We start from the raw sequence: 11,498 nt of genomic DNA on the forward strand, positions 1-11,498 counted from the left end.
TATATACGCCCGTGCCCATCTTGGAGTTGATGAGCTCCTGAATCTGAGGGGCATATCCACAGCTCCTCTTTTGATCTGCAGCTGTCCTCTTAATGGTTTCCACAATGAGACTCATGACCTTGAATTTCTGAGGCACATCAAAGACATAAAGCAGGTTGATCGCGTGACCTCTGATCATCTTGTGATCTCCAGACTTGGGCAACAGAGTGTGCCTTAGTATCCAATTGATAGTAGGCAATCCTGAGAGCAGATAGTGCACTGAGCCAAACTTGAATATGTCAAGAGCTTCATTGGGAATTTCCTTGTACATGTTGGACATGGAGTTATGGTCCATTTTCTTCTTGGCATAGATGTCCAAGTCCTCATCTTGCTCTTCTGGGGCATTGATGATCTGTGCCCACTCAGCCACTGTACATTGGTACCTTGTACCTTCAGACATCCAAGTAATCCTTCCATCCGGATAAAAGTGAGCTGTGGAGTAGAACTGCATGATGAGTTCCTCGTTCCACTTTGTGAGCTTCTGCCCAACAAAGTCCTCTACTCCACACGCTCTGAAGTTGTCCTGAACTCCTGGATAGTGCTCTTCATTCTCCTTGATATAGGTCCAGTCGACCCATCTCATGTCACAAATGATTGGCTTCTTGTCAAGCAAAACAGTCTCATAAAAGTCTTGTTGCTCCTTTGTGTGAAATCTGTAGTCCACGACAGTCCTTCTCCTAGAAGCATATGGATCTGCTTCTCTCCATTTCCTGAGCCCTGAGTCTCTCCTGAGCTTCATGTCCTCAGCCACAGGATGAGCATCGTTGTGGTCTGGGATCTTGGGCTTGAGCTTCCGAAGGACACTCTCTTCCTCTTCCTCAATAGCTTCAGGCACTGGGGCCTTGTTCTTTTCTGCAGCAGGTATACTCCTTGTGTTTCTCTTTGGAGCTGTCTTAGGCTTAGGTGCAGCCTTAGGAGCTTCCTTGGGCTTGGATGCAGCTCTCCCTGACCTTATGGCATCTCCCATAAGTTTGGCTGCCTTGGGTGCTGGTGCAGCAACCTCTTCTTCCTCCCCCTCTTCTACCATGATGGAGGCTCTCCCAAGCACTTTGGCTACAGTCTTCTTTACCCTCTCTTTCCTCTTCTTACCCTCAGCAGCAATGGGCTCGAATGGGAGCAGGTGCAGGCTTCTCAGTTGAGGCTCTAGCCTTTGACATTGGCTGCCTGCCTGCTGGCCTCTTGATTTTCAGGCCTGGCTTTGAGCCTTGAGCTGGCTCAACCCTCTTGGAAGTGGCCTCTTCCTCTGCCACATAGTCTTCATCCTTAGAATCAGACGTTCTCTTCTTCCTTTGACGTGTGGCAGCCTTAGGCAGATTGCTGGGTGTGCTCCTGCTGCCATCATCAGAAGAACTTGAGGGGCTAGTGCCCTCACTCATCACAACTTGCTGCTCTGAGAGGTTCTGGCTGTCACTTTGATCAGACATGTTGCAAACTGACTGCTGACCCTGTGAATAGATTATAGAAGAGATAGAGTGGATGAGCATCACAAAAAGCAGAGATTTTTGCAAAAGATTAATTCAAAAACTTAGTTTTAGTTTTCCACAGAAAGCATCTCGGATCTACCGATTTTCAAACTCGGTGACACTGAAGCAGTTTTGGCACCAGAACTGGTGAACTCGGTCAGACCGAGTCACAGTTCGGTGGCACCGAGACTGCTAGCGTTTCATAGAATTCCAAAATCGGTCGCACCGATAAGTTATTCTCGGTCAGACCGAGTTTAACTTGTGCAATGGAAAAAGCCAGATCGGTGGGACCGAGTTTTTCAACTCGGTGGGTCCGAGATGGTTTCGGCGGAAACCTAACCCTAAAATTTTCGAATTAAACCTAATCTACGAGCGTTTTGACTGGATAGAAGTTTATCAATCGTGGCAAGATTCATGATGATCGCAATGTGCTAGGAATCAGATTGAGGAATAGCACAATGATCAAGTCCATACCCTAGTTCGGCGTGGACTTGCTACGGCGGCAACGGCGGGGCATAAATCCGTTGACGGTGGCGAAGACCAGCGACAGGAGGCTGCTGGCGGCGAGGAGACGATCCGGAGACCTCGGGGGCAGAGCAGGCTATCGCGCGGGCGAGGAGGTTTCGGAGAAATTTCCAAAATTCTGCCCGTCACTATATATAGCCCGACCCTGTCGGTGTGACTGAGTGGAACAACTCGGTGGCACCGAGATGCAAAACTGTGTGCAGTTATTGCAACTCGGTGTGACCGAAAAGTTCAAATCGGTTGCACCGAGATCGAAAACCTAGATCAACTTAATGAACTCGGTAGGACCGAAATGGAGTATCGGTCAGACCGAGATTCATAAAGAGGTTTTGGAAGTTTAAGTCTATGACGAATCGGGGACTCTGAGCGCTCCTCACACAGAGTGGTTCGAATCTGACTTGATCAAGTTTTGTGATGCAGCATGAATAGAGTTTGAGACGAGAAAAGCATAGATAGCTAGAGGAGGTTCTTAGGCATTCTTGTCCATCCACTTGGCAAAAGAAGATAAAGCCAAACAATCAAAACAACAAGTGCATGTCCTTGAATGAGTAAAATATGCAACCAACATGCTCACACAATAAGATAGCAAATGAAATATGTGGCAAAGCATGCACAACCAATTCTAGCATCTATCAAGCAATTTGCGATGACTAGGTCATCTATATATGAGTATATTGACTTAGGAGTCAAATGAGAACACTTGATCGTAGGTCATACTCATCGTTTAAGCTCAAGTGGGGTTACCACTTTTACATAAAGCATTGTTTTGTTCACATATTTAGAGTTGCTTTAGCTCAAGTATTAGAGTAAAGCTCCCCCTAGATGTGATATCCCCCCTAAGAGGGATGAACTAACCTTGGGTTTTGTCGATGATGACTTCATGTAGATATTGAAGATGTGGATGCTCAATGTTGATGTAGATCTCTTGGAGCTATCCTTTTGAGTGAATTGCACTTCCAATACCTACATGGGTTAGTCCCACAAGGAATAAACAAGAATATCCATAGACATAGAGTGATGCACACAAAAGATGATGTCCATGAAAAATTTAGGTTACCTTGTCCCTTGTCTTACCAACAAGAGGGTTTGTGACTCCTTGAACTAGTGCAAGATGTGGAAGTTGATTGCACTTGTTCTGGCCAAAATGATAAGAGTGAAGTATGTTGGCGGAGTCACCCTCAAGAACTCTCTAGTTCTTCTTCTTTTGGATCCACATCATCTTGATGGGAATCCTTGGAGTTGTAGTCGTACTTGATGAAGTGGAACTTGAAGTAGTCTTTGGAATCCACTTGACTAAGGTCTTTGGAGCTTCTTCAAATGCATCAATTTCCTCTTGAAGCTTGTCCTTGCCTTTTTGCTTGTAGTCTTGTGGTGGAAGATCATCTTGAGCTTGTGTCCCCTTGAAAGAAGTATACTTCTCTTGTTGAGGGACAAACTTCGTCTTGGGGTATTGATCTTCTTCCCATTCAACTCCATTGGCATTGAACTTTCGTTCAAAACCAACACCTTGATTATTCCGGTGCATTCCTTGCTTGCGCACAATTTCCTCGAATTGCTTACTCCCGGCAAGGCTCTTGTACACTCCTTTCTCTATAATTCCCTTCAATAAGCTATTTTCTTGCTCAAGTGTAACTTGGCTAAGAGAATCATTAGTGGAATCAAGAGAATTACTAGAAGCAACAATATTGGATTTAGCATGATCATTGTTACTACTAGAGGAAGAATCTTTCTTGTTAGATTTGACTTGAGGCATGTAAGTGGATAAGAGTAAACGCTTGGCAATGTAAGAAGAACTTTTCTTGCGGAGATCATCATTGATTGCCTTTAAGAACTCATGCTCTTGCTCAAGATTGAGCTTTTCAAAGCGTAGCTTCTCATGAGCCCTTAAAAGTTCTCGATGATCTTCGAAGATAGTGTCATGAGCTAACTTAAGAGTTTTTAGTTCTTTAGTTAGAGCCTCAATCTTCTCCTTATCATTGTCATTCGTTTTATCTTGATTAGCATGATTAATTGGTCTTTCATCATAGTATTCATCACTAGAGTTGTCACCAATCAAATCATCACCTAACAAGTCATCTTCATCACTATTGAAATCAACATACTCGGGGTGTGTTACCTTAGGACCTTTGGCCATGAAGCATCTTCCAATTCCTTCATTTGGTGAGTCAAATATGTCGTAGGAGTTGGTTGACACAAGTGCTAGACCGGCAACACCTTCCTCTTGAGTATCTTCGGAGTCGGAGTGATAACTTCTCTCGGAGTGGCTGTCGGAGTCGGAGCCGGATACCCATTCACCAACATGAGCTTGATGTCTTCGTCTTGTGTAGCTCCTTGATGATTTTTCCTTCCTTTCCGACTCCTTGCTCCTCCGTGAGTATCTTCGTTCATAACGATCATCTCTACTTCTCTCTCTTGGTGGTGATCCTTTGCTTCTTCTTTTCGGAGAATCTTCTCTTCTCTTGTAGGGAGCCGTACACTCATTGGAATAGTGTCCGGGTCTTCCACAATTGTAGCAGTTTCGCTCTCGACTAGAAGATCTTTTGTCATTGTAGGACCTTGATTTGGAGCTTCTATCTTTGCTTCTATTCTTGTAGAACTTGTTGAAGTTCTTCACCATTAAGCTCAATTCTTCATTGAAGTCTTGTTTCTCACTTGATGATGTAGGGGCTTCACATGAGGCTTTGTAGGCACCACTTGATTTGTTGTGAAGTTCCTCTTTATCCTTAAGTGACATCTCATGAGCAACAATTCTTCCAATCACTTCCATTGGCTTGAGATCTTTGTAATTGGGCATCATTTGGATCAATGTGCACACGGTATCATATTTTCCATCCAAGGCTCTTAGGATCTTCTTGATGATGAATCTATCGGTCATCTCTTCACTTCCTAAGCCGGCAATCTCATTTGTGATGAGAGCAAGCCTAGATTACATTTCGGCGACACCTTCACCATCCTTCATCTTGAACTTGTCAAGTTGGCTTTGAAGCACATCCAACTTGGATTCCTTGATGGAGTCGGTACCTTCGTGCATACCAATCAAAGTGTCCCAAATTTCCTTTGCATTCTCAAGGAGGCTGATTTTGTTGAATTCTTCGGGGCACAATCCGTTGAAGAGAATATCACAAGCTTGAGCATTGTATTGCAACATCTTCAACTCATCCGCGGTAGCTTCACGTTTTGGTTCTTTCCCATCAAAGAAATCACCTTGCAAGCCAACACACACAATAGCCCAAACGGCGGGGTTATGTCCAAGAATATGCATTTTCATTTTATGCTTCCAACTAGCAAAATTAGTACCATCAAAGTAAGGACCTCTACGGTGATAATTTCCCTCGCTAGACGCCATACTCTCCTAGGTTGTGAAACCAAGGCTATGACCACCAAAAGCTATGGAGATCAAGAAAATGGAGACCAAAGCTCTGATACCACTTGTAGGATCGAAATTATGTCTAGAGGGGGGTGATTAGACTACTTGACCAAATAAAAACTTAACCTTTTCCCAATTTTAGTTCTTGGTAGATTTTAGCTATTTTAGGACAAGTCAAGCAATCATCACATAATTCAAGCAAGCATGCAAAGAGTATATTGGCAGCGGAAAGTAAAGCATGCAACTTGCAAGAATATAAAGGGAAGGGTTTGGAGATTTCAAATGCTATTGGAGACACGGATGTTTTTCCCGTGGTTCGGATAGGTGGTGCTATCCTACATCCACGTTGATGGAGACTTCAACCCACGAAGGATAACGGTTGCGTGAGTCCACACAGGGCTCCACCCAAGGGCAACGGTTGCGCGAGTCCACGGAGGGCTCCACCCACGAAGGGTCCACGAAGAAGCAACCACCCACAAAGGGTCCACGAAGAAGCAACCTTGTCTATCCCACCATGGCCAACGCCCACGAAGGACTTGCCTCACTAGCGGTAGATCTTCACGAAGTAGGCGATCTCCTTGCCCTTACAAACTCCTTGGTTCAACTCCACAATCTTGTCGGAGGCTCCCAAGTGACACCTAGCCAATCTAGGAGACACCACTCTCCAAGAAGTAACAAATGGTGTGTAGGTAATGAACTCCTTGCTCTTGTGCTTCAAATGATAGTCTCCCCAACACTCAACTCTCTCTCATAGGATTTGGATTTGGTGGAAAGAAGATTTGAGTGGAAAGCAACTTGGGAAGGCTAGAAATCAAGATTCATATGGTAGGAATGGAATGTCTTGATCTCAACACATGAGTAGGTGGTTTTCTCTCAGAACGTATGAGTAGGAATGATGTGTGTGTTCTGATGGCTCTCACCTCGAATGAGAAGGAGGTGGAGGGGTATATATAGCCTCCACTCAAAATCCAACCATTACACAGATTTCCAATCTCGGTGGGACCGAATAAATAAACTCGGTCTGACCGAAGTAGTAAACCTAGTGACCGTTAGGAATTTCGGTGGGACTGACATGCAACTCGGTAGGACCGATTCGGTTAGGGTTTTGGCATAACGTAATCTCGGTGAGACCGATTACACAAACTCGGTGAGACCGAGTTTGGTAATTAGCTAACCAGAGAGTTGGTCAGGCAAACTCGGTGGGACCGATTTGCTCTTTCGGTGAGACCGAGTGGAACTCGGTGAGACCGAAAAGTTACAAAGGGGAAACACTGAGTTTACATTGCAATCTCGGTGGGACCGATTCGCTCTTTCGGTGGGACCGAAAAGTTACGAAAGGGAAACAGAGAGTTTGCAACCCCATCTCGGTGGGACCGAGATCCTTATCGGTAGGACCGAATTTCTAGGGTTTGGCAGTGGCTAATGACAATTGAAACTCGGTGGCGCCGGATAGGAAAAATCGGTAGGACCGAGTTTGGCTTAGAGTTTAGGTCATATGTGGATATGGGAAAGTAGTTGAGGGTTTTGGAGCATATCATTAAGCACATGAAGCAAGAGGCTCATTAAGCAACACCTCATCCCTCCTTGATAGTATTGGCTTTTCCTATGGACTCAATGTGAACTTGGATCACTAAAATATAAAATGAAGAGTCTTGAGCTTTTGAGCTTCAGCCAATCCATTTTCCTTAGCATTTTGAGGGTTCCACTTTCACATCCATGCCATGCCAATCATTGAGCTTTCCTGAAATAATCATCTTGGAATAGCATTAGCTCAATGAGCTATATGTTGTTATGAATTACCAAAACCACATAGGGATAGTTGCACTTTCAAGGTGTCTGGCGAGCCATTCGTCACAGACGCTATGCTTGAAAGCTGCCAAGGCTTCGGCGTCCGGATAGTCGACAATCTGGTTCTTTTTAGTAGGAAACATGTTCCAAAGCTTTCGGGCTGACTCTCCGGGCTGTTGAGTTATATGACTCAAATCGTCCGCATCCGGAGGTCGGACATAAGTCCCTTGAAAATTTGCCCGAAAGGCATCTTCGAGCTCTTCCCAACTTCCAATGGAGCTTTCGAGGAGGCCTTTGAGCCTATGACGAGCTGGTCCTTTGAGCTTGAGGGGTAGGTACTTGATGGCGTGGAGATCATCTCCTCGAGCCATATGGATATGAAGGATGTAGTCCTCAATCCAGACCCCAGGGTCTGTTGTTCCGTCGTATGCCTCTATGTTTACGGGCTTGAATCCCTCTGGAAATTCGTGGTCCAGCACCTCATCGGTGAAACATAGGGGTTGTGCGGCACCCCTGTAGCTGGGTGTACCATGTTGTTCGGATGTTTGTTGTGTTGCATTGTATGCTGGGGCGCGCTTGCGTGGTCCATAGATGGATCTTGTTGTGCCGTCCTTTGGGTGCGAGCCCTCGCATGGGTCGCGTATTGTATTGTGAGCGGCGTTGTATGCCGCTCTGTGTTGGTAGAGGGGTCGTCTATCCGACCAGGTGGCTGCTTTGATATTTGGTTGTGGGGGTTCTAAGGCCTCCTCATCGAATTCGGGTAGCAGCTTCCGCTTTGGGTAGCTCTTGGAGGGGCGATTGTCGCCGTACCTTGCTGCAGTGTTGAGTATTTTACTCCATCTGATTTGGAGTGTGTCTTGCGCGGCCTTGAGCCTTTGCTTCTGCTTTTTCAGACTCCTCGCGGTGGCAACAAGCCTTTTACGGGCAGTCTGCTGCTCCGGGTGTCTGTCCGGCGTTATGTCATCCGGACCATTATCCTTGATAGGATTTGTTTGTTCGGTTTGATTATCCGGATTGCCGTTGTCCGACAGCGGTTCGCCCTGCTCCAGCGCTGGGTCTGTGAGATCGCTATTTCTGTCGAGGCGGGATTTGGGGCGGCGCTTGCGTCGCCGCTTTCACTGCTTTTCGAGGGAACAAGCCTTCGGTGCATCCTTCCGCTTCTCGTCGTCATCTTTTGGTGCGTCCACCATGTATACGTCATATGACGAGGTGGCATTCCAGGGCCTAATAGGCGCTGGTTCTTCATTGTCTCCTTCATCGACGTCCATACCGTCGATGTCTTCGGAGTCGAAGTCGAGCATGTCGGTTAAATGGTCGACAGTGGCTACAAAGTGGGTGGTGGGTGGGATTTGAATTTCTTCATCGTCCGCGCCCCAATCTCGCTGACCGTAGTCCGGCCAGGGCTCTCCTGACAAAGAGAGAGACTTTAGTGATTTTATAATATCACCAAAGGGCGAGTGCTCGTTCGCAACTGCAACATTCGGTTTGCGCTTGGCCCTTCGCCTCTTCGAGAAGACGAACAATGATGTTACTACTACTGCTTCTACAGTGTCGAATCCACTACTGCATGTCCATGCACCGTGAGCGGGACGGATAACTTGTTGTAGAAGTACTACTAAGCAAAAGCATGTCCTCGTTTGCGAGCAACCGCGCGCATGGGTGAGGGAGAAGGCGTGTAGTAAAATCAAGCTTCTCCTCGTTGTACGAGTTGACGCGACACATCATAGCACTGGCCTCACATGCTTGCCTCTAAACTTGGCTGAAAGACCCGCAGTGTACAATATATTTGCTGCAACCTCTAACATTTACCCACCACAAATTAAAATATATGTGGCCATATGCATCGTTCTGATGCAGAGGCCGGGGAGTCCCCCCTTTTCGAAAAAAACAAATTAAAATATATATTCCTGTCTTGACCAGAAGAGTGTGCAAACTACAATCACCAGGGTGTCAGGTAGGGCCAGAAGACTATTTTAATTTTTTTTAAACTTCGAGACGGCCACATAGCATGGAGCCGACACCAACGATTTTAAGCTTATAGGCACGGTAGACGCTATCCTAGACTAGTCTAAACATGAAACTGCCACACGAGCGTCCGGTCTACGCTTGGCTCTTTGCCTCTTCGGGAAGTCGAACAATGATGGAGTACTACTGCACTGGAGGAGTACTACACTACGCTTCGGGCCATCTGACACCGATTGAACTGCTGCATGTCCACCGCGTGCGGGAGGGAGAGCGTGTAGCGAAAGCTTCTCCTAGTCTTGCCAGCCACCACACTCATGGGCGAGGGAGGGACGCTCCTGCCTTTGCGTGTATGACAGGTGGGCCCGACAGGTGTGTGGCCAACCTGTCATACAGCTAAAGGCAGGTGCAGTTAAGTCCGCGAGGGAGAGGATAATCAAACTTCTCGTTGATGTACGAGTTGACGCGACACATCAAAGCACTGCACTCGATATATTTCAATAATTTGTGTTTACCGATGCATTAATTACAACGCATGCATGCCGTGACTCTCCTTTTGATACTCCCTCCGGTCCTTTTTACTCTGCATATTAGGTTTGTCTGAAGTCAATCTCATCCAACTTTGACCAAATTTATACAAAAAATTACTAACATTCACATAACAACATATTTATTATTAGATCCATCTCGAAATATATTTTCATATTATATTTATTAGATGTTAATATTTTTTAATATAAATTTGGTCAAACTTAGCAAACTTTGATTTCAGACAAAGCTAATGTGCGTAGTAAAAAGGACCGGAGGGAGTACTTGCAGGTGTTGATTTAATGCACCTTGAAGTAGTATAAAATATGTGACGGTAAAGCTTTGTAATACCCCGGCCCATGTCGAGAGATGGTTGTGCACGAGGAGGGCGAGATCATGCAGACCGAACAGGACCCGACGATGGAGCTCTCTAAGGTCTCGATGGACCTCACCGTGCTCCACTGCCCCTTGTGCATCCGCCCCTTGACGCCTTCAGTGTATGAGGTTCGAATACACCTCGTCTGTTCGGCTGATTGAGCAAGGTGCAGGTTTCTTGATTGATGTGTTGTTCGATTGATTTCTGCAGTGCAAGGGAGGGCACCTGGCCTGCGCGGACTGCCGCGTCGAGCGCCCCGGGAACCAGCGGCAGTGCCAGAAGTGCAAGCGCGGCGGTGGCTTCGACGTGTGGAACACGACGGTGGACTCCGTCCTTTCATCGGTGAGGGTGGAGTGCCCGCACGAAGGCTGTGGGCTCTACGTCACTTACCACAAGCTCTCCGATCACCAGAGCGTGTGTCCGCTCGCGCCCTGCAAATGCCCCGTGCCCGTCTGCGGCTACGAAGGCCAGCCCCCGGCGCTCTACCACCACACCAGCACCGCGCATCCCATGCCCATGCATAGGATCCAGTACGGCAAGGTGCTCCAGCTGCAATGCCACTATCAGAGCCACGACTCTTGCTATTTGCGGAGGAGGACCACCGCGCGTTTTTCTTGGTCAGCGGCATGCTCGACATCGGCGCGCCTATCGCCGTGTCGATCGTCTGCATCAGAGCGGGGGCATCCCCACTACCGCACTACGTGGCCAAGCTGTGGGCGAACGACCCACCGGGGGAGCCCAAAGACACGACCGACACCGTCAAGGTGGAAATGGAGGTGACAAGCAGCAAGGATCCCAGCGACGTCGACGTGCAGGAGCTGACCTTCTTGACAATTCTGCCCAAGCTGCTGGCCGGGGCTAAGCTTGTGTCCCTCCACATTAAGATTGACAAGCTCACGTCCTAAATGTTTCTATAGTGCCTTTTGTTTATCTTATTAATATGCTAATATAGGGATTACCTTGGTCTACTTTAGCTTAAGAAATGGTGGGTTTTGGTGGCGATGCAACAATTACTTCGACATCAGATCAGTAATTTCCAACAGTCGCACGGATATTTTGGGGCTGTTTGGTTTTAGGACTAGCATTTCCATACTTTGTCACACATTTTTGCCAAACTTGAATAAGGTTAGTTCATCAAAATAAGAGCCACAAGTTGGCAAGCCTAAGGGAATCTTGCCACACTTTTTGTGTGTATGCCATGTGGGGTCCAAGTGTGGCTTGCCTAAGGTGTGGCTTGAACCAAACACTCACCTAAGTTGGTCAAACTTACCTAACCTTAGGTGTGGCAATCTTTGGCAAAGTTAGTCACAAACCAAACAGCCCCATTGTGTCTGTTGGATACAAAGTTACTTTGGGTAAGAAGTACTACTTGTCATCAAAATGGATAAAAGGAGATGTATGTAGACGTATTTTAGTTCTAGATACGTCCCTTTTTATCCATTTTGATGAC

General features: G+C 46.7%; 1 protein-coding gene across 1 annotated transcript; it reads left to right on the plus strand.

Annotated features, from left to right (window-relative positions):
* The first annotated feature begins 10,092 nt into the window (after positions 1-10,092).
* LOC147976331 (E3 ubiquitin-protein ligase SINA-like 10) lies at positions 10,093-10,953 on the plus strand. The gene is made up of 3 exons (XM_087520826.1): positions 10,093-10,176; positions 10,259-10,588; positions 10,642-10,953. Exons 1-3 carry the CDS (start codon positions 10,093-10,095, stop codon positions 10,951-10,953), a joined length of 726 nt encoding a protein of 241 aa, XP_087376952.1.
* The last annotated feature ends 545 nt before the right edge of the window (positions 10,954-11,498 follow it).

The sequence above is a fragment of the Triticum urartu genome, chromosome 4A (genome assembly GCF_056163025.1).
Source record: "Triticum urartu cultivar PI428250 chromosome 4A, HENAU_Tu73, whole genome shotgun sequence".
Taxonomy (NCBI): Eukaryota; Viridiplantae; Streptophyta; class Magnoliopsida; order Poales; family Poaceae; genus Triticum; species Triticum urartu.